This window comes from Chelonoidis abingdonii, chromosome 15, assembly GCF_003597395.2.
Source record: "Chelonoidis abingdonii isolate Lonesome George chromosome 15, CheloAbing_2.0, whole genome shotgun sequence".
Classification (NCBI taxonomy): Eukaryota; Metazoa; Chordata; order Testudines; family Testudinidae; genus Chelonoidis; species Chelonoidis abingdonii.
In genome coordinates this window covers 52031865-52056415 of record NC_133783.1, presented here as the reverse complement: position 1 = coordinate 52056415, position 24551 = coordinate 52031865, and the positions used below count along the sequence as shown (strand labels likewise).

At 37.9% G+C, this 24551-nt stretch overlaps 1 protein-coding gene across 1 annotated transcript in view; it reads left to right on the top strand.

Moving 5' to 3' along the window:
- The window catches only part of CCDC172 (coiled-coil domain containing 172), a 33981-nt gene that overhangs the window by 5743 nt on the left and 3687 nt on the right, over window positions 1-24551 (top strand). The window contains exons 4-6 of the mRNA XM_032762991.1: window positions 1027-1192; window positions 2146-2247; window positions 5120-5222. Coding sequence (XP_032618882.1) covers window positions 1027-1192; window positions 2146-2247; window positions 5120-5222 — 371 coding nt within the window. The remainder of the gene's footprint in view (window positions 1-1026; window positions 1193-2145; window positions 2248-5119; window positions 5223-24551) is intronic.

The following is a 24551-nucleotide window of genomic DNA, read 5'->3' as shown; positions in this document are numbered from 1 at the left end:
TTTGGTTCTAACAAATTAAAACACAAAGAAATTCAGAATCTCACTCCAAACTTTAATCCATGATTTTAGATAATCTACCTGCTGGATTACCTTTAAAAACTTTTCAGTTGTCTTTATAATTTAGTATTACTGCAGTGTCTAGCATAGTCTAAATTATAAAGACAACTGAAAAGGACAGAATAAGGAATACTGTAAATATTAATATTATTATATTAATGCTACTTAGCTATAAAGGCAAAATTGCTGTCCTCTGATGGAATGTGAATTTGCGATCAACTGTATCAGTTGTATCCAATCAGATTTATCAGGTTATCTTTTCTTGTTTACAAGGGAAATCACTTTTTATTTAAATTAGTATTCAGATAAGAGCTTTGAATGGAATTTAATCTTGTCATTGACTTTATGAATGTATTTTTCTATAAATGAAAGTTTTTCTTTAAAAAACAAATACTTTAAATTTGGGACCTACTCTAAAAGGCACTAAGAAACCCCATATTCCCTAACAGGATCAGCTCCCTTAGGCTATATTTTGGGAGCTTAAATAGTGCAGTGGCCTTGTCCTGAACTTATGCAGAGGAGTGAATTTCACCCTTAATGAGCAATTTAAAGAACCAAAAAGAATGACCACTTTGTGCCATTGATTTTAAGCAAAACTCTCCACTGATTTCAACACATGCTTAAAAATTGATAGCATAATGTGGCCTCTAACACTAATGATACAGCACTATTATTATAGAACATGCTCCTTTCATTTTGTCACAGGAGCGAAACAGTAAGATTAATTCTTCTGTTGCATTAATCTTACTGTTTCGCTCCTGTGACAAAATGAAAGGAGCATGTTCTATAATAATAGTGCTGCATCATTAGTGTTAGAGGATGGAGATCTAGATCATTTCCCTGTTTTTCCAGGTTACAATAGAATACATACTGATTTTACATAGTTATAAGAGGATAAAAACTGTATTTCAACTTGATTATTTTAACAAAGATTCTATTTTCCTGTGTATTTTCTTTCCACCTTTCTAGTCAGATACAAAGAGGAAAATGATTGAAGAAGAGGAGAATTTTATTAAGGAAATCACAGATTTTAACAACGAGTATGGACTAACATGTAACAGAGAGCTTTTGATTAGAAAAAAAGCCAAGACTGAAATACTTGACTTAGAAACTAAGGCAAATATTTTGAAAAATGGTACATCTTATGTTAAACTATTTTATCTTGGACTGCTAGAGAATACAAATGACTAAAACTTAACTAAGTAAAGCAATAGTTTAAAACTGATTGCCTTCCTAACTGGATATTTCTCTTAGGATTAGATTGTGAGATCATGATCTGCCCTGAATAAGGGGCAGTATGTTGGTGTGGCTATATTGCCCAGTACGCTCTCTCCCACTCACTTGTGCTATGCGGGGAAGTACAAGCTCTGTGGTCCCTGCATCTACTCCTGCACAGCTGTCCAGGAGGTCATAGCCAACACAGAAGCATAGGGGGGTGCACATTGCATTACAATGTTACATGGACCACAATTAAGCCCTCAATGATTATTGACCACCTACAAGCCTTTCTAAATTTGGTGGGAGTTACATGCACAAGTACCTCACGGGATTGGTGCTTTATAGCTATTGTCTGAAACAGGATCCTATGACCTTTTGAGCTAAAGTACAGAATATAAGATTATCGTAGCAGGCAGTCTAACCATGGCATTTTTTGTTCCTCTTCCTTGCTGACTTGGCAGTCATTCTTTGTGCTAGCCATAGACCACACTAGTAACAAAGGCAATGGCTACTTGGACCGTTTCAGCTTCTATTTCTCCAGTGAACTCAACTCATCCATTTGGCAATAAAGTCCAGAGTCCTAGCAACATGAATAGCCAACAGGGGTAAAAAATTTCTCTCTCCAGACAATTTGACTTGACAGACTTAATTCATCATGCACCTGTTCCTTGTATTCCCTGTTTGTAGATACAGATAATTCTAATAGAGTTGTCCATATGTAATTTCTTGTATACCAGGCTAAATGTATTTTTAGCCTAATGTCCTTTTAGAATATCTGAAGATGGTTAGAAGTAATTAAAGAGTATTTAAGATTATACCATGAAGATTAAAACTGTAATACATTTTAACTTAAAATATATTTCTTCTTAGAAATGGAGTCAATGGAACGTGAAAATGCTCAGTTAAATGCACTCCAGCTGCAGAAGCATGAATTAAAGCAGGATTTATTTACTCTCCAGAGCAAACTCAAAGGTATTTAATGTGTTTGATAATCACTTATTATGATAATCATTTGTGATTTGACAAACGTATTTGACAAATAGTTCCCCTCAGATATTTTTCACAGAGTAAGAATGTCCCAATGACTATTCATTGTCTTAATGAAAGATATGAATTGTTACTTAGAATGACAATGGATAGTCACTGGGACAGGGAAAGAGTTAGAATGGATGTATAGCTTGGTATTTAGGGACTCACCTGGGGGGCGGGATACCCAAGTCCATGCTCCAATGATAATTTTTTAGAAGTAGAACACAGCTTCAAGAGAAGAGATTGAAAAAGACGCATACTAGAATATCCATAGCCCAGTGATAGTAGTGCATTACTCTTCTGAAATGTGGGAGACCCCAACTAACATTTCTTCTCCACATCAGGCAGTGGGAAGAATTGAACCCAGGTCTCCCACATCCCAGGGTGAGCGCCCTTATCACTGGGGTAAAACCCATACATTTATAAACATTTTCAAACTTAGATTCACCAAACCATTTTTTTAAATGTCATTTTTGGTTTGACCAAAAACTTTTTCTTGAAAACCAAAAAAAGCCATGGCCCACCTAGCTTTAATGATGAGCTGTTTATCCTGCTAATCTTTTCATATATAAATCAGCACTGATTTAGAATGAGGACATGAGAAATATATATGTGTGTGACTTGATTTACGAAAGAACCAACAAAAGGTGACAAAGTAAAAGTTTTTGTCAGTGTGCCAGTGGTGCATATCTGGAATAAAATAAAGCAGGAGCATCGGCTAACTCAGGATAATCTGGGGTCTCAACCTGCTCTCACGGAAGTCAAAAACAGTAGGTGTTACCATTGTCTTCTGTGGAAGCAGGATAGGGGCCATAAAAGACAAAGATGCTTATAAAATTGAACCAGTAGTGTCACTCATTTCTAGACTATTTTTATCATTTATGGATAGATTGATAGTAATTTAGTTATCTACCCTTTCCCTCATTTCCTTTCACTTCCTGTTTCCATCATTCCTTTCCCCAACCTCACCTTCCTTTTCACCTCTTCTCGCTTTATAATACTGAAACAATCTCTCTCCAAAATACTTTTGTGTTTGAAATACAGCTCTGGTCCATATATACTGTAACACCTCTTGATAGCCCGTCATCTAGATTATTATATACAAGGATCTAGAAATAAAATGGATTTATTTGTGTGACACTTCAAATAATGCAGAGTTCACTGGGTCCAACTTTTGTCCCATTTTGTTTAACACTGCCATCCTTTCACCATCATAATTATTTACTGTACTACAGTAGTGCTTAGGAGAGCTAGTCATAGACTAGGGAGGCCACTGTGGTAAGTGCTGTGCAAATTCAGAACTAAGAGATGGCGTCTGTCCCAAAGAACTTACAACATAAGAGTATTTGTATTCTGCCATGCAGAGGTGTGATCGAAGTATATACAGACATATATGAAATCAAAGCTAGTTTGAGTAACAGCAGCAACACTGGTGTCTCCACAGCTACACCTGCCTGCCAGAACCCTGCATACATACTCAAGGAGTCACCAACCATGCTGCTGCAGCTTCACTAGTACTGTTACTCAAGCTATCTTTGTTGAGTTTTAAGGAGGGTTTTCGAGGAAGATAATGATGTAGATTTGCAAATGGTAGATTTGCCCCTCCCAACTCCAAGGAACTGCATGTGATAAGGAATGAAGGGCTTGTTTAAAAATTGTACAAGTGGGTGATGGCATCATGGGCCGACTGGAGGTAGGAGTCAACATCACAATACTGAATGAGAGAAAACTAGGGTGGTGATAGGCCATGAAGGGCCTTGAAAATGAAGACAGGCATCTTATGTTTCATGTAATAGAGAAGGGGGAGCCAGGAGAGGGATGCAAAGACAGGAGTGATAGGGTCAAAGTGACAGGACAGAAAAATGAACTTGGCAGCAGCATTTGGAATGGATACAAGCAGGGCAAGACTACATTTGTCAAGGCCAGAGAAAAATCTGAAAGAATCAGCAATATTTAGTCAGCCTGGAGGTGAGGACCTACAAAGAAGTCCAAGTCAAAGATGATGCCCCTGACATGGGTCTGAGTGACAGGAAGGATGGCTGTATTGTCCACAGTGATTGAGAAAATAGGTATTGAGGAAGGCTTGGGGGAATGGGCAGGAGATAAGAAACTGAGTTTTAGCCATGTTCATCTTGAGATAATGACTAGACATCGGTGAGCATGTGTCAGAGAGATGGGCCAAGATTTTAGTCTGGACAAAGGGAGATAGGCCTGGAGCCAAAAGATAGATCTGAGAGTCATCAACATAGAGATGGTTGAATTTGTGTTTACAGATGAGATTAGTGTGGAGGTATAGAGTAGGAGGAAAATCAGGAGACGAGAGTTGTGGAAAGAAAAGAAAAAAAACAGTTGACTGTGTCAAAGGCAGCTGACATGTCAAGGAGAATGAAGATGAAGTACTGGTTCTGAGATTTGGCTAAAATAGTATAATAAAGCCAATCTTTTATTTTTATTAAATCTACAAAGCTTTGGACATAAAATGGAAATAACCAGAATGTATGTATATTGTTTAAATAATACATATGTAATAGTAGTTGAACTAGGAAAGAAATGCCATAAATTGTTCTTTATGAGGTTAAAATGTTAATTTACAGATACTATAAGCATCCTGCAGATTTTGCAATTGCTTGAAAGATTACAGTAGCATGGTAACTACAATTGTAAAATATTTTAATTTTATGTACTGTGATCTAATATATTTACCTTCATAGCAGTTTCCACAATAATTAGAATGTGTGAACTTATAAAATGCAGGCTGTATGTGAATACAGATGATTAATTTATATTAGTAAGGACATTGTTATTTTACTTTTAGATACTGAAGAACAACTACGTGAAGCTGAAGACATTACAAAATGTTTAGAAGCAGAAAAAGTCAAAGCTAGTGAAAAGCCTCAGACTGACATTGAATGTTTAAGGTAATGATCATGACTTGTATAGTTTAGTTTTCAAAATTAAACTTTGCCTTTATGATTTTGGACCATTGCTGTAACGTCATGGTAGCTACACTGGGCGTAATTTTAGCTTTTTTTGCATAGTATTCCCTTTGAAGTCCAAAAAAATAATTAGTGTGTGTTACAGAACAAATCCTGTTGCCCTTACTTATGACATCCAGTTAAGTCAAAGACTTTGCTCCTTATTGTTTGGCTATACCAAAAAAAGGACAGGTGGCACTTGATATGGATTTAATCAGGCCGCAACTTTATTATTAGATGTCCGGGACTACTCAGCAGATAAAAGTGTACAGTGCAGGTAACCCCGTTTATTCCATAATTACCCGAGGGGCTTCCACCAGCTGTTCCTCTTTTTTCCAGCCAGGTCCCTCCAGCATATCCTTTGCCAGGACCATACCATCCACCCTCACAAGAGCGTTGAGGTGGGCTATAAGAAAAGGGGGTTGGCTCCCTGCCGTTCCAACCATAGGAGCCCCAAACTCCCTGCCCCATTCCGTTCCTTTAACCAGCACTTCCTTTTTATGTCCTTTACCAGGCCATTTATCTGGTCACTAGATGTCTTCCCTATCGAATACCTGCACTGGACATCTGCCCCACACTTACAAAATAAGTTGTGACATATAGCCTACCACCTTTTCTACTCACCATAATAGGCCTTCCCTGACACCCACTGTGGGGAAGGCGAAAACCCCCCACTCCACTGAAGCCAATATAGTGGTGAGGGAAAAATTCCTTCCCAGCCTCCCTAAAAAGGAGCGACTAGTGCAATGCCCACAGCAGCTTCGAACCCCAGCTGATCATCACACTTCAAAGGGAAGGGGGTGGGGGGTGCTGCCTTGCCTGCTGTGCTGTTTCAGCCTACACCATGGAATGGTGATCCTAGCCCCTCTGCACCCATTGTGCAGTGATCTGAGGACACTGGATTCACATACATTTAGATTTGATCTGCTTTCCCTGATTACTCCCACCCTCCCCAAGTGTGATTGTCTTCAAATGAAGCTACTGTGGAGTCACTCCTCTGGTGCACAAAAGGTGCATCAGCAACCCCGTATGGCTAGTTCTCTCATGGACATAACTGAAATGCAGGACCATGTACTCAGTCTCTGCTCTATGTGAGTACTTGATCTTCCATCTTACTCACACTTTCTGAAAAACAAAAAACAAACAAACAAACAAAAAAAGAAACTTCCCAGTCCTGGAAATTGACATCTATCTTAGTTTGCCTAAATGTGACATTTCCCCTTCTATACAAATGTAAATTCTGAAATATCTTTCAAGGAGAATCCATAACTTTTGAATACAAAAATACTGAAGACATGTTAATATCCTGTTTTCTGAGCTTGGTGAAATTGTCCTTGGATGTAAGAGCTCTTTAACCAAGCCAGGGCTGGTTCCAGGCACCAGCGAAGAAAGCAGGTGCCTGGGGTGGCCAATAGAATGGAACGGCGCTCCATCCGGAATTGGGGCAGCACCTCGACTTCGGTGGCAATTCAGCGGCGGGTCCTTCACTGCTTGGGGCGGCAAAAGAGCTGGAGCCGGCCTTGAACCAAGCAAAGGAAAAGACTTCTTCATAGCAGAGGTCATTTGAAGTTTTCTTTTCCCCATGGAAATTTTTGATGAAAATGAAGTAACATTTGTCATCATCTAAATCTTCCATGGAAATTTGACTTTTCAGCTGAAAACTGAAAGATTTTCATAGAAAATCAACCACCAACCCTATTTCCCAACCCTTTATACAGAGCTGAAGCCTGGCCAAAATTCCCTCCAAATGAGAATTAATTAATTTGAAAATCTGCATACAGGGGCAAAAGACTTTTGTACAACATGTACACACAAGATACAATGTAAATAATAATAGTTGCTGATCCATAAGGGAATGTGTTAGAATTCATTCTTTTACATTATTAATTCCATGGTGATGCATTAGCTCTTCTGATGTATGAGGTTGTCATCTTCCTTCTAAATAATACACTTCTCAGAGTAATTTAGTGCTGTAACATCACTTAATAGTAAGCCTGGCATAATTCGTTTTCTTGGAAAGACTGTCTGCGTAGAAAGTTGGGAACCACCAAGAATTAGGATTATTTTCAATCCCCAGATTTGCCACTGACTCACTGAAAAACATTGTGCAAATAAGTTAACTTGTGCCTCAGTTTCTCCATTTGTAAATAATGATAAGCAAGTGAGGGGTCTTCTGAGGTTCAATCATGTTTGTAAAGTGTTCTAAGAACTTTGGACGGAAGGCACTATAGAAGATAAAATATATTTTAAGTCATGAATACTAATCAATGAAGCATCCTACAGAAATCAAATCTACAGGAAATATGAGGAGATTTACTGATTAATTGATCATAGATTTGCATTTTATGTTGCAATAAGTTTATATTATTTAGCTACTGGCAGCACAGTGTTTAGAAGATGTATAAAGTAATGCTACTACTAAAATAGCAAACATTTCCTTTTCTGTGACTTAGGAAATTCTTTAAAAAACCTACTACATTCACACTTTTAGCATTTCACACTTCAGGCCAAATTCAGAGTGGCGTTTAAGTATGTCCAAAGTTGTTTACGATAGTTTGGCTTACACCTTCATCATGGCTCTTTAGCATGTAAGTTGCAACAACTTAGACTCAGACTCATACACCTTTACCAGTGTGTTTCTTACAACCCTGATATATGACAACTTAATTGGGCCAACTGAGCTAAGATAGAGAGGGAATAAAAGATGGTTTAATTTACATTCCATTAATATAAATATGGAGCCATAAGAGAGCAGTGTTGAAAGAAAAGCAAGTAACAGGAGGGTGTAAAAGAGTAAATTACTTTAGCTCCCTCTCACCCACTCACCTCTGCATTTGGAAGGAGAAAAAAGTGGATATTCTAGCTCAAGTTATGAATTATTGGCTAAGTTGCTAATTATTAAGCTACCCTTGATTACTTGCTTTCTATTCTATAGTTGCATGTTAAGAATGAACATGGCTATGGCTCTTCCTTCAAAATAAATAAGCTATTTTAGATTAACAACTCTTAATACTGAATGAAGTATAATTTCAATACACCTGACACAAAGCTGACTCAGCAAGATAATAAATGCATTTCCACATTAGCTGATAGGCTAACTAAAACCTGACATTTTGTTGTCATTGTGCAATTTACAAGAAAAATACTAATTAAAAACTTCTTGTCTTGAAACTAATTTATTATAAAGGCTTAGAAAAAGATCAACTAAATGACCTATTATATTTCTTAGTTCATTATTGAAATGTAACTTCTATATTCCTTGTGGAGGACTTCAAATGTTGCTTCAGACAAAATCTGTTAAGTGTCATTCTGACACAGCGGTACTCTTTACACGAGGTAGACTATTTTTTTCCCCAAACACAGGAAGTCAAAAATTTCTGACTACAGGTGTTGATTCTGTATTATTTTCAAATGAAATATTCTATAAAGAGGTCATTGTCTTGCTAAAGTCAATCCTACAACTCCCAGGCAGGCATGTCCTTGCACCTGCATGGAACCCTACTGTTGTCAAATGCCGAGAAAGTGTGTTTTTCTGTCACGTTAGTTCAGCCAAGTGAGCTTAACATGACTGAAAAGCCCTGTTAAGATACTAACATTTCTGAAGCTGTGTTATTTGGTTTGAAACGTGCTAGTCTACATCTTAGAGATTTTCAGTAATGTTAAGCTAATGTGATTTAACTAATATACTTGGGGAAAAAAACACACTTTTTTGGTCTTCAGGATAGGGCTAACAGAGTTATGCTTAAAAACAGGGTGCTGCCTATGCAAAATCCATTGTAGGAATGGAGCCTTTGTTTCTAAATAGCATTTAGAAACAATATTTAGTATACAAAGGATGATATTTTGACAAGAATCATGGATAATATACGTAGATTTACCTACAAAATGAAAGAATCAAAACATTTTTGTTTACCTTTTACAGATAGAAAAACTACACTACCCCGTAAATGGTAAAAATACAGATGTTTTTAGTGCCTCATTAGAAAAGAAAAAAGAGACACAGACAGCATCAATAAATCTGATCTATGTAGCTCCCAGACTGCCCTCTAAGTCTGTTATTGTATCACATACTTAGGACCGGCTCAAAAATCAATATTAAAAGTAGCTGGCAAAGGAAGACTCTTCATTACAATTAAATATATATCTTAAAGTATATTGCATTACAGCTGAAAAGGCTGAAAAGTATAGCAAGGTAATTCAAATTACAGTGGCTCACCTTGGAGGTGAGCAAAATGCTCTGTAACATGTCTATGGTTTAATAAAATCTCTCCAAAATCCCTCCAGTAATCACTCACGGTCAGGAAAAAACCCCACTCACTGGTGATTCAAACAGCTGATGGAGCTGATGTAGATGAGCAGATGCTCCACAACATGCCCCAGATATAGGAACCAGCCACACACAATTTAAATAAAAAGCACTGATATAGTTATAGCTAAATAGTAGCTTCCAACACTTACAAGTTTTCCCAAAAATGGCTGGAATTTCTCATGCTCAAAAGATAAATTTGGGGAAAATTGTTAAAGTTTCTTTTGGCTTTTTCTGAGATCTAGGAACACACAAAGAAAATAGCATTCTCCAAATGCAGTATTTTCATGGATCCTCATCCATGGGTACGCGCCTCAAAGGAATGCCTCTGACTCAGAATTCAAAAATCATTAATACACATTGGGGCAGGAGGCACTTAACTACCTGTTGATTAGATACAACTACCAGAATTGCCAACAATAATCTTTTCATTGTGCACCACTGATGGTAGCGGGTCTGTTGCCAGACACTGTTGCTGATACAGTCTGCTTACTGTTTATCTCCAATAAATAATATTTGTCTGAGCTTTCAGAAACTGAAGCATGTATCATGTACGTGCATTAAATTGCTTCTATCATACACCTCAATCACCTCAGCTGCACTCTGTCCATCAATTAACCTCCACAGGAACTACTGTGAACATTCAAAACCCTTCAGTAGCTTCTGGTGGACAAGCAATTTACAGGCTTCAAGAAATGCCTCGAGTGTTGCTGGAAGATCTAGCTCACTGACTGGCAACACTCTTGGTCTAATGTGCCCCAGAATAAGAATTGGTTGAAATTTCTCAACTGAAATTTTCCTGCTGAAAAACAGTGTTTTATCAAAAATGAAGTTTTTTTGGCAAAATATCTTTTGATTAAATATTTCATTTTTTCTATGTCAAATTTCAAAATGAAATTAAACAATTGTTTTTTCTTGAATGGGATTTTAGATTTCTTTAATTTTTTTCAAAATCTAATAATTTTCAGTATTTTCAGTTATTGTTTTTCCCATTTTCTCTCCCTTTTTTGCTACTAGAGGCAACAGAATGAACAAGTTTAGGATTTTAGTTTGGGGTTTTTTTCTTCCACATTTTTTTAAAAATGTATCCTTTTTCCATTCTAAACTTTCCAAAATGTCCTCTACTTTGGAAAATTACATGCAGCAAAAGGAAAAATGAAACATTTACCTTGCTACTTAGTAACTTTTTCAAAGTGGATGAAGTTTTCAAGAGTCGCAGAGTGGAAAAAGGAAAGTGAATGAGTGTGAGAAGACAAAATCTGGACACTATTCCTGGTACTGCACTCAGCAGCATAAAGAAGAAAAAGAGAAAAGAAATGAAAATTCAAACGTTTAGAAAATTTTTACATGTTTTTAATAAAAAATGGTGATAATGTAAAAATTGTTCCATTTGAAAACTTTGCAAATTTGAAATTTTGGTAACTGGATTTCCAGTGAGCCATGACTCAGTTGGCTTCAAAGATCTTCCCCAGAATGTCATCTCAAATTGTTACCATGCTAGGTTGAATGCTTTACATGCCTGTCAGCTTCCCTGGAGTCTTTCAATGACTCTGATGCAAAATTGGCCTGTCCCCATCACATCTTCATCACAAAAAGTCTAAAGTGACTGAAAATTGATACAAACAATTTCAAAAACATTTTCATTCCAAGGGTTTTAAAAGAAACGAGAATATTTTTATTAAAAAATGAGAAACATTTTGTTGAAAAATATTTCACATGAAAAATTTTAAGCAACTACTACAGTCTACCAATAGGAATGAGTACTGCATAAGCAACTACCACAGTATACCAATAGGAATGAATACTGTCAGTTTCATAAGAGCTTTAACAAGGTAGCTAGGTAGTAAAGTATGCCTTCAAAGACATATTCTGGCTTAGAAACAACTCCAATAACTTCGTGGTGTCACTCACAGATCATTACAACTAGTATGTTGCATGCCTCAGAGTGACCACTATTCTGCTGGATATATCATGGGGTAAAAACCCAAAAGCCTGCCTTTGCTCCTACCCCAAAAATTACTTACAACTCATGCACAGAAGTCTCTCTCTTTCTCTCCAAAGTGCCTTCTTTGCTTCAAAGCAGCCTCAAAAAAATCAAGTCTCAGTGAATTGGATGCATATTCAAGACAGCAGTTAGAGTAAAACTGAGCTTTTTCAAAGGGGAGTTGCCTTTAAATCATAAGAGACCTAGAATGGGTGATTAAAATGGGTATCTGCTACCTAAAGTTTGCATTTAACTCTCAGATGCCAAATACTCTGCTCCTCTTGTTTCTCAAACATGAAATCCTAACTCAAGAGTTAAGTAGAGAGGGGCCTCTAACTGGTACTAATGAATTCTTGAGTACAGTGTTTGCTTCTGTTATATTCTATTCAATTACTTATCATGGTAAATATTATTTAACTTGTTTTACACTTTCACTTTAGAACTATGTGTTGCCACACAAACAGGCTAAAAGCATTTTTAATGAAAAGGTGATTCTGAGAAGGCTGGGGCAGTTTCTAATTGAAACCAGTCCATTATACAAGAGAATGTAGAGGATAAATTGTGTCTTTGAAGCTTGAAATTCCACACTATTTAAGAAGCCTGGAAACAGAAACAAAATGCACAGTCAGTTTACATTATTTAATAGTTGGGGGCTTTGTTTACTTGCCTAATTATAAAAGAACTGGTATTGCTTCTTATGCTTCATATTACAGGAAAAGAAACCTCATTACTGAAACCATGAAGGAGCACATGATGCCTTCTTTCACATAAATCATACAAGAGATATGTCCACTACAGCTGAACAAATGCTTCATATTAATAGTAGATTGCCTAAGGCCTGATTCTGGTGGTTTGGAGAAAATATTTGCAATTAAATTTTATGTTAAATTTTATAAGCAGGAAATATCAACCTCTGGAGTAATATTTGATGCAAAATGGGTTTCTTTAATGAAAATCTGCTCATTGATTTCCTAACACTTTTTTATAGCACTGCCCAGTAAAACTATTACAGTTAGAATTTTGTCATGGTTTCCATTATGAACCTCTGTTTCTGGGGTTTATAATTCAGATATAAAAATTTGCTCTAGCATAAATGTTGACATCTAAAGTCTGCTTGGGAGCAATTTTCTTTATGCAAGTAGAAACATAAGAAATCTGGATTGAAACAACCATTGGTTCATCTATGATTTCCTCTGTCTTTCAGCAGGTATAACCAGAAATGCTATCAGGCCCCAGCTACTTATCCATTTCAGCTTTGAAGTCTGAGGCTTGTAGCTTTAACCACTCCCTTGCCAGTCTCTTCCTTAAAAAGAGAACCCAGTGGGAGTTAAGAAGGGTTATTTAGGTATTGGGAAGAAATGTACCCCTCACATAGGCAGCAAATTAACTGAAGTTAAACATTTGTTAAATAGTGTGTTAGTATGAGACAAACTCTTTCACCTAGCCCAGAGTTTAGCCACCGATATATTAAATTACAGTACAAATACATCAAGATTATTAATTTAATTCTTAAATCTGTGATTGTTTCTATTTGTGCAGTGCCTTAAGTACATTGGCTGGGAGCTTTATAAATACTATGGGCCAAATCCTGGGTAGGTGTAATCGGTTATAGCTCCATTAAAGTCAACTACTCAACGAGCCTTGGAGAGGAGAAGTCCATCCTGCAAACTTCTGCTTAATTGATGTCCATAAGTTGGACTATTATCCTGCAATGAAAAAAGTTATTTTGTTTATTGTCAAATTCACCAGCATGCTAAGGGCCAACACAAAGCTAATATGTCATTTAAGACCTACTTAAGACACTCAAATTACCTAGGATGTAGGTGGTGTTTAGACCTTCTGCAGGTTCTTTGAACAGCAGTGAATTTCACCCTGGTCTGACCACTGAATATTTACCTTTCAAATGCTTTTTCCCTAATGTAATATTTCTTAAAATTTTTGTCAGAGGGTATTCCAGTCACACCTAAATTACATTTTGTAACCATTCTACAGACGTTTTCTAAGAATTTAATATATTTTTAAAGATAATTGGTTGGATGCTGCTTACATATTCTGTCCTAATTAGTGCTTTATATACAATGGAATCAGCACTTAGATTCTTAAGTGACAGGCGCATAACCTATCTAATCTTATGTAAGGTATTTCTATCTCTTTTGATTTACATCTAATTCCCATAGTTAGGCATCCTAATATTATATTTAGTTTTGTTACTGTTGATATAACCCTGTGTTTCATCTTCATATAATTTACCATCACTCCCAGATCACTTTTTAAATTTGTTTGCTCTAGTTCAATTCCATCACACATATTTTTTAATTTATTTGTTCAATCTATGGACATGGCTTCACATTTTGTGATCCTGAATTTCATTTAGGATTCATTCACCCTCATCCTCAGTCAAATTATAATATCCTGCAATTTATTGATTTCAACTGTATTAACAGCATTCTCTATCTTGGCAACATCAGCAAATTGTGAACAGTCAGCACCTTACTACCATAGCTTTAGGATCGTCTAAATAAATTTGGTTCCAGCATCAAACCTTGTAGGACTCCACATATTATCTCCATTTTGGCTTGAAACCATGAACCAGAACCCTGTCTTACTCTTTCCTTCAGACAGTTTTTAACCCAATCTTAAATCCCTCATTAATACTACTGCTTTCTGATTAGTCACATGTGTGACAGTTTAATAAATGAGAAAAACCAGGTAGATCTCCTCAGCTACTTTCCTCTCAGATTTTGGGGTTCTGTTTTAGAGAACTGTCAAGGCTGGTCTCATAAGCTAGATTTTTTGTAAACCCATGCTCTGTATCCACCGCACATCTTATCTTCCACGCTGATAGCCATTTTATTCCTTATAATGGAGTCTAACAATTTTCTGGTGTAAATTAGACATAAAAAGAAGGTCAAAAGCAAACAAAAGGCAAGGGGTGGGAGAGAAAAGAAGTGGAAAACATTCTACTAGCATCAACAAAGCCTCAATTTTTTCCAACAATGTAAAAGAGTAAATGGCAGCAATTGCAATAAATTTAACAGCAGCTGAGTGATCTCCTTCTTTCCTCCCATTTATTAGAAAAAAGAAATAAAAAAGATAATCATTCTGACTTCTGAACAAAAAGTTCTTTGCTACAGTCCACAAATACTCACTCTTAGAATGCAAGCTTCGGCCACAAGATCCCTGCTCCAATAACGTGGATGAGTATTCAGAGAATTCCATTTACGGGTAACTTCATTTTCTTTGCATTTCAGTTCAATACCACCAGTTTCTATTGAATTGGCACCTATTTTTCCAATTGCCTGCTGCATATACAACTGAATTGCGAGAAGGAAATGTATGAACCATGAAGGTCAATGATATTTAATAACTTCAGCTGCAAAAAAAACCCAAAACAAAACAAAACAAAAAAACTAATTTCAGCCTTCATCTCGTTGCCATTTCTGGCACTGAAGACTAATGGAAGAGACATCATTGGCAGTGCAAGAACATACTAAGTAAACCTAATATTTAAAAAAAGTGAGCAAAGCTAGGAATCAGCAGTGTGCTGGTATGCCTGCTACAGCAATGTTAAGTATTACTGACTTAGGGCTCAATTCTGCCAGCCATACTAATCTTGAGTAGCCTTGCTGAAGTCAGTGAGGCTAGTCACTTAGAGTATCTCTACACTGCAGCTGGGTGCGAGCCTCCAAGCTCAGGTAGACAGCCTTGAGCTAGCAGTGTGAACATTGTAGCTTGGGCTCTGAAGCCTAGGGGGACAGGTGAACATCAGAGTCCAAGTGTCCACACTGCTATTTTTAGTTTGCTAGCTCAAGCCCCACTAGCATTAATTTGTCTACCTGGGCTGGGAGGCTCACTCCTGTAGTAGTGTGTAGACATTCTCTTAGGGCCTGATTCAACTCCCATTTACTCCAGTGGGCAGTAGATTGGGTCCTCAGTAAGGCACCACTCAGTGTGAGTAAAACCCTGCAGAATCAGGTGCTTAGTGATACTGAGTTGGTGATGGCTCTTTGATGATTGTCAGCATAAAATAAAACAACTGAATTGTTTTGTGTTGTGCTTACACAAATTCAGGTGAGTAAAGAAGCCATAACTGAACGGGGATAACAAAGCTTTATATAAATATTGGCTTATTTGGAAAGTAAGTGGTTAACCTAATAATTCTCTGAATACTCATCCACATTATTGGAGCAAGAATCTTGTGGCCCAACTTTGTATTTTGTTTGCTTTGTTTTTAAAGAATTGTTGTCATTATGCTGAGGGAGGGGGAAATGTCCTATTATGCCTTGTTCTGGTGAGAAGTGCGCCTTACTCCATTTCTAAAAGTGACTGAGAATTGTGTCAGGGCGATATAGTTCCATAGATTTGCACATCTAATTTGACAGTGAAAAGGTTGGTATGAAGGTCCTTCTGGCCTGATTACTAAAACGAGAAAGCTAAATCTACTTCCAGGTTAAGCATTATTTTGAATATTTCCATTGTCTCTGCATTCTTTCTGGTAAAACTTCATCATTTATTCACTAACTCAGGCGTCTCCACAGCATTGATTGTGTAGCCTATAACCTAACAGACATCTCCTGTTTTGTGAGTATAATATTCCTGGCACATACTGTAATTACTTAGTTTCTAAATAAGAAAGAAGGAAGACTTGAAAGTAGAATCAATTGATTAATGTAAAATTAACCTCTCTGTTTGAATGAGAATGACTTACCACTGTCCCCCAAACTCTGAGAAATGTAAATGTCTCCACCTGACTATTTAAAAGTTTTAGAAAAACTTTTAAAATAAAATGCATAAATAATTATCTAATTAGCCCTTGACAGTTTCAAAGCACTTCACAGAGAATTCTCATAATAGCTCCGAGAGGCAGATAAGCAAATATGAGTGAAAATTATTGCTCGAGTGTCAGTTATTTTACCCTCAGTACTGGTGCCACAAAGTGAGTTGGGACTCCTCACATGAATCACAGCCATGGTATCATTTGCAGCTCAAGACCTGCAACCAGACTATCAGACACATCAATTTCACCTGATTCCAGAAGCTAAGAACAGCAATATTCACTTTGAAAGCAATCAGTGTCTGCCTATTTCTATATTAAATAAACTATGCTTTTGTTTTTCTTAAACAAATTAGGCTTTTAATATCAAGCTAACAGAGGAAAATACAGAAAGTAATAAATTAGGAGGAAAGACAATGAAGTTACTCTGATTTAAATCAACGTAACCAAGATCAGAATCGGAGGCTTAGACCTTTAAATGTACCACTTCTCCCTTCTAAAGGCGCTGTGAGCTATACATTACCTTTATTACAGTGCAGTGCAAATTACCTCTTAGAGCAGTGCCTCCCAAACTATGAGCCTTGGCTCTCCAAAGAAGCCTTGAAGGATTCACGGGGGAGCCATGAGTGTGGGGCGGGGGGGAGAGGAGGAGATATGCCCATTTTATTTTCTAATTAAGAGACTATTAAACTGAGCTTAAAAATTTCCTGTACCTCATCTATGGTTTTGCAGCTTATGCTGCTGCTCCCACTGAGGCTGGGAGCTTCTGTGCCCTCCACTTCTTCAGGAGGCCTTCAGCAGAGGGACTTCCTCCTGAGGGAAGTGTTCAGCAGGAAGTCTCCGCTGAAGGCCTCTTGCTGGAGTGGTAGGCAAAGAAACTTCCAGTGCCAGAAGCAGCACTACACTACCAGACAGTGGAAGAGAGCTGCTGAGGGAGAACCCAACCAACTCCCAAGAGGAGGAGATGGGTGGTAGTGGTCAGGGACTTACTCCTCAGGCGGACAGAGTCATCCATCTGCCATCCAGACTGGGAATCCTGAGAAGCGTGCTGCTTGCCTGAAGCTAGAATTCAGGATGTGACTGAACGTCTGCCAAGACTCATTAAGCACTGAGACCTCTACCCCTTCCTGCTTATGCAAATGGGCACCAGCAATACTGCCAAGAATGACTTGGATCAGATCACTACAGAGTATGTAGGCTGTGGGAAGAAGGATAAAAGAATTTGGAGTGCAAATTGTGTTCTCATTCTTCCTCCCTATTAAAGGGAAGGCCCAGGCAAGGATAGTTGAATCATGGAAGTAAATGCTTGGCTATGCAGGTGGTGTCAGCAGGAGGACTTTATCTTCTTTGACAACAAGTGGATGTTCCAGGAAAGAGGATTACCGTGCTGGGATGGACTCCATCTATCAAATACTGGAAGAGCATCTTTGGACATTGTCTGGCTAACTTGGTCAGGAGAGCTTTAAACTAGGTCCTATGGAGGATGATGACAAAAATCTGTCCAATGTGGATCTAGACAAAGACCAGGGGAAGGGGCTAATTTCTGGACAAGGGACTAGAAATCACAACTGCATTAAAAGGCAAAAAGAAAAGCAACAAGGCAGTCTGCAAAATATCTTTGATGCCTATATACAAATACAAGGAGTATGGGGAACATGGTATATGAAGGAGATTATGAGTTAATTGGCATCACAGACACTGTGGGGACAACTCCCATGATTGGAGTACCAGCATTGAGGGAGACAGCTTGTTCCAAAAGGATAGGTTTGGGAATAAAAGCAGTATGCGTTGCGCTGTACATCAAAAATGTATACACTTGCTCCGAGGGCCAATGGGAAGTGAGAGGCAGACCTACAGAGAGTCTCTGGGTGAAGATAACAAGGGAAAAGAACAGTAGCGATGTTATGGTGGGGGTCTATTATAGGCCACAAAGTCAGGTGGATGAGTCATTCTACAAGCAGGTAACAAGATTAACTAATACACATGAGCTAGTATTAATGGGGGACTTAAACTTCCCTGAGATCGGTTGAAAGACTATTACAGCAAAACATTATACGTCCTGCAAATTCTTACCATGTGTAGAGGATAGTTTTCTGTTTCAAAAGTTTGAGGAAACAACTAGGGGGTCAGCCATTTTGGATCTTGTTTTGACAAACAGGAATGAATTAGTTGTGAACATGAAGGTGGTCAGGAACTTGGGAGGAAGTGATCATGATCTGATAGAATTCAAGATCCTACAGAAAGGAGGACATGAGAACAGCAAAACAAGGACACTAGACTTCAGAAAGGCAGATTTCAACTGACTCAGAGAAATAGTAGGCAAGGTCCAATTAGGAAGAAGAGGAGTCAAAGGGGGATGACTCAACACCAAGCTATTCTGATGCCGAGAAAGGATAAAAAGAGCCACAGTCTGCACAAGGAGCCTTTTAGCTATCTAAACACCAAAAGGGATACATACCGGAAATGGAAGGAAGGAGGGGCAAGTCACCAAGGAAGTATACATGGGAATAACGTGAGCACATAGGGACAAAATCAGGAAAACCAAGGCAAAGAATGAGTCACAGCTGGCAAGAAATGTTAGAGACAACAAGAAGGGGTTCTTAAAATATGCCAGGCAAAAAATAAAGACCAAGGACATTGTGGGTCCTCTACTTAATGAAGGTAGTGAGCTCGTAACGGAAGATGATAGGAAGGCATAACTGCTCAATGCCTACTTTGCTTCAGTCTTCTCACAAAAAATAATGTGTGACCGGACTACAAAGTGATGTTACCATAGAAAAAAGGGAAGGGATGCACATTGAGATAAGTAAAGAGATTTTCTGACCAATCTGAATGAATTCAAATTAGCAGGACATGATGCTATTCACTCAAGGGTACTGAGGGAATTAGCTGAAGAAATCTCAGAGCCACTGGCAATAATATTTACAAACTCATGGATGATAGCAGAGCTCCTGGAAGGCTGGAGAAGGGCTAATGTAATGCCCCATCTTTAAAAAGGGGATAAAAGAGGAGCTGGGGAACTATAGACCAATCAATGACTTCAATATCTGGGAAGCTACTAGAGCAATGTATAAAACATTCAATTTGTGAATATGTGGAAGATGAAGCAGCAGCCAGCATGGATCACCAGCAGCCAGCATGAATTTACCAAGAACAAATCATGCCAAAACAGGTTGATTTCCATCTTTGACAGGCTAACTGATTTGGTGGATACGGGGAAATGCGGTGGACATAATATTCCCGGACTTCAGCAAGGCTTTTGACAGAGTCCCACAAGACATTCTGATATGTAAGCTGGAGAAATGCAGGCTTGGTGGAACTACCATTAAACGAATACATAATTGGTTAAACAACCACGAACAAAGAGTAACTATTACTGGAATAATGTCAGATTGGAGGAAGGTCTCAAGTGGGGTTCCACAGGGATCTGTTCTTGGTTTGGTGTTATTTAACATCTTTATCAGTGACCTGGCTGTAGGTAGAGAGAGCATACTGATCAAGTTTGCAGATGACATAAAACTAGAGGGGGTTGCCAATACTTTGGAGAATAGAGGTAAAATTCAGAGGGATCTTGATAAACTGGGCTATAGACAACAAAATGAAATTCAACAAAGACAAATATAAAGTGCTACATATAGGGAAGAAAAATCAAAGGCACAAAACTAGAACGGTGGATAACCAGCTTGGTAGCCGCATTGCTGAGAAGGATCTGGGAGTTGTGGTTGATCACAACCTCACATGAGTCAGTAGTGTGATGCTGTTGCAAAAAAAGCAAATGCAAGTTTAGGTTGCACTAACAGAGGCATAGCATACAAGTCACCAGAGGAGATAGTATCACTCTACTCGCTGCTGGTTAGGCCTCAGCTCTGGTCACCAATATATGTAGAAAGGATGTAGATAAACTGGAAAGGATCCAGAGATGAACAACAAAGACAATGAAAGAGATGGAATGCAAGCCATATGAGCAAAGGCTGAAGGAACTGGGTATGTTTAGTTTGGAAAAGAGGAGACTTGGTGGGATGAGACATTGGTCTTCAGATACTTGAAAAATTGCCATAAAATAGATTGAGAAAAGTTGTTGTCTCTTGCCATAGAGGGCTGGACAAGCAGCAATGGGTTCAATCTACAGCATAGCAAATTTAGATTAAATCTCAGGAAAAAATTCCTAACTGTAAGAGCAGTAGGATAAAGGAACAGACTTCCTCACGAGGTTGTGGAAGCTAATTCACTGGAGATTTTCAAAGGAGGCTGGTTAGACATCTGTCTTGGATGGTTTAGACACAACAAATCCTGTATTTTGGGAGGAGGTTAGATTAGATGACCTTTGCAGTCCTTTCTAACTCTATGGTTCTATAATTCAAGTGCATCTTATCTTTATAATGGAATGATTTTTATCAAATGTTAAGCCTACATGTAGCAAATGTTTGGCTGAAGATGATGATGACTTTAATAAATGTAAACTGAAAAAGGAAGAAAAGTAGATAATACGATGACAACTATATGATGTTTGGATTTTTGAGACTTGATATTACTGTGGAGAGTCCACAGTCACAATGTGTCCTTTGTTTTCAAGTGTTAATAAATGAAAATCTGAGACCACAGAAAATACAGAGACATTTAGAAAATAAATACCTGGAATTTGTATACAAGAGCCACAATTTTTTCTTTCGTAAACAAGAAGAATGAAAGATTTAACAAAACAAAACAAAACAAGAATTGTGCCTAAAGAAGCTTCCTCAAAAAGCCTTAGATGTGAATTGCAAAATGCAAACAAGCACACACTGTTGGCAAGAGCCTTTTTCTTCCAGCAGCCATACATGTGTAGAATTATGATTGGGGAACGAACAGCCATGGTATTCAAAACCATTCCGATGTCAAATAATTCTATCCCTTTGCACACTGATGATCTTGCAGAAAACGGCTAGGACCAGTTGTAAGTACAAGTTAAGAAGCATAAATGTTTTACACCGAAGCTTGATGAATTCACAGACATAGCCAACATAGTTCAGTTTCTGCATTATATGAAATTTGTCACAGCAGGTACAATAGTTGAACTTTTATTTTGCAAAAAAGCCCAACTCAAACAGCAAGTGAGAAAATACTCAAGATCCTTGATAAATTCATAGTGGATGAAGGTCTTAACTGGGCTGTGTGGGGAGGGGGCCGCAGCCCTGACTAGAAAGAACAGGGACACTGCAGCACAATTAAAGAAAGTGACACCAGCATCAATGTGGACACTCTGTATGATTCATCACCAAGCTTTGCCATTAAAGAATTTGCAACCTGAAGTATATAAGGCTCTCAACATTGTTATTAAAATTGTTAATTTTATAAAATCCTGGGCAGTGATTACCTGGGATCCTAAACATCCATCTACCATGGAAAAACATGGAATTTGCATTTTTATAGACAATCTTTAGTTTTTACATTTTGTGAAAAAATAAAAACATATATAGTAGTATCTCATTTAGCTGAGTCTCCATTATCCAGCTCTCCATATTAAACACCCTGGGGCTGATGGTGGGAGCCCTGCCATCCCAGGGCTCAGCTGTTAGCCCCAGTTTGGTTAATATGGAGAGCCAGATAATGGAGGCTCAGACAAACAGGGTTCTACTGTATCAATAACATTTTGTTCAACTGATACCTATATATATTGTGGCTAGGGAAACTGAAATTCAACATTTAATTTTAATCACAGAAACAGGTGGATTTTTATGTTTCTTATAGGAGAATTTTTTTAAAAATCACAGAAAACTAGGATCCTTGGTGATCATACACTCTTTTAGTACGTTCTGTGAACAAATGGGCACTGACCATTCAAGTTTTGTTTCACAGCAAAGGCAGGTGGTTTTGAAGTGTGTGATGAAATCAGAATTTTCCTCCTTGGGGAAAACAGATCTTGCAGATTACATACGTAATTGGACTTCTTTACTACACTGGATTAACCAGGGACATACACCTGTACCTTTATATAACGCTGGCCTTGGGAGCCAAAAAATCTTACCACGTTATAGGTGAAACCACATTATATCAAACTTGCTTTGATCCACCGGAGTGCGCACCCTCCCTGCTCGGATCAGTGCTTTACTGCATTATATCCGAATTCATGTTATATCAGGTCACGTTTGTTATATCAGTAAAGTGCCTAAAACCACTATGGCTTATTGTTAAAGGCGGCCTAGTCAGCAAGCTGTAAAGTGAACATGCAGCTTGACCAAGGCAGGAGGGGAGGGGTTTGGGGTGCTATAGCCAGGGCAGCTTGACCCTGCGTCCTTCCTGATAAGAATTGTGTTGAAGTTGCTGATACATGCATTTTAAAAGAGCAGGATGTACCCTCAGGAATGTCCATTGGGGTCTCAAGGCTGCAGATGCTGGAAAAACCCACATCTGATTAATCAATAATCTGAAGGAGCCTCTTGCTTGATCATTGAAATTGCTTACTTAACAAGGTTTCTTTAAGGGATGTTATTCTATTATTAATGTATAAATAAGGGGGAAAAGCTTGAGATAGTTGGACTCATCTGGGGACTCTTTTGGACTCTTCCTCTGGGTACATCTTGCATTCCCCACCGGCAGACGGAAGATTTGGTCACCGGAAGCCTGCCATTGTGTTACTCGAAAGTCACACTCAGCTTTGGAATTATCAAGGGTTGGGGGTGTTTTACTAATCTTGTTGCCGGAGTGTGTAAATGCTTGAGACTAGTAAAGTTTAGCTTTAAGTGAATGCACTCCTGTGTTATCCTGTTTGTGCCAGCCATCTATCAGTCGGACGGCCGTGTCTCCCCTGATTTATTTCCTGACACCTCCTCACACAGAGTAAAAGTTACCAAGAGCTTTGGGTTGAAAGAACCCCAAGTAACAGCATTATATTGGGGTAGAGGTGTATTCGCAAATTGAATGCACTGAACCTAATACGCCAAAGTTGGAATGCAAATATACTAGATATGAAAGAGAAAATCAGGGGATTAATGGAGAAAGTTTGTCTTTGAAGATGCCACATTGAAAAGGGAGTTACCAAGATGTTTCCAATATTATCAGACTTCTAAAAAGAACAAAGTGAAAGTAATCAAAATGGAATTAATGACCCAATATTCACTCATTTGTCTGGATTATATTCCCACTTTGATGAATATTTTCTTGAAGTTGAACATTAATCTCCAGATCAATTGCATTTGAAAGACATTCTTGGTAACAGCTAACTCAATTCCAACCTTAGGTATCCCTGCTCAAGAAAATCACTTAGAATTGTCAAGTGATCACATGCTAAAAACTGTCACCAAATTTTCAAATATGACAAATAAGGAATTTTGGATTTCTGCTAGGGGAGAGTACAAAGAACTCAGTGATGAAGCTATGAAGGTACTGCTTCCATTCAGTTTTAGTTATTTCTGTGTGTCTGCATTTTCAGCAATTGTTTCCAGGAAAACTAAACATAGAAATCATTTAAACTTGGAAAACAACTAATATCCAGCACTATCAGAGATTCAACCAAACATTGCACAACCTGCAGTTCAGAACAGGTCCATTCTTTTCACTAACATTTTAGGCTCTGTCCAAAGACACCACCCCACCCCCCACAAAAAGCCAATAGTTTCAAATTATAGTTTTAAAAACCCAGATTAGATCAGATTATATAATTAAACAAACTTTATATAATTAAAGTCACAAAAAAATCCAAACTCTAGAGTCCCTCTTGATTCTAGTATCCTGTGTCAGTTTAAAAAAAAAAAGGGGATTTGGTATGGGGAGCCACTAAATTTTAAAATATCTGCAAGGCAACTGCAGTACTAAAAAGTTTGTGGACACTGTAGACCATCTTTAAAACTTTCTTTAAAATCTTCCTTTTTTGTCAGAACACATGTATGTATGCAGTTTGTTTCCAAAGAAATGCTTCTGTAAGCTTCTGTAACCCTTCTCTAAACAGAGAGACCTCACACATCATATACAGCTCTAACTTATCCCTTTCCGCCGTTTGCCTTTTTTTGGTACCTTAATGGGAAAAAAAATGAAACAAACGTCAGTCTCTGTTATTAAATGCATCCATTCTAGAACTCTGTGTTCTGAATAAGCTAATTCTATCAAATCAAGGTTACACTTTTTCTTTCATGGTTAGCAAAGCCATTTTTATGAGAAGCATCACTGCTCCATGTGGAAGAGATACTCTGCCCACGTTAGGCTGACTCAAGAAATGTCACCTATATATACACA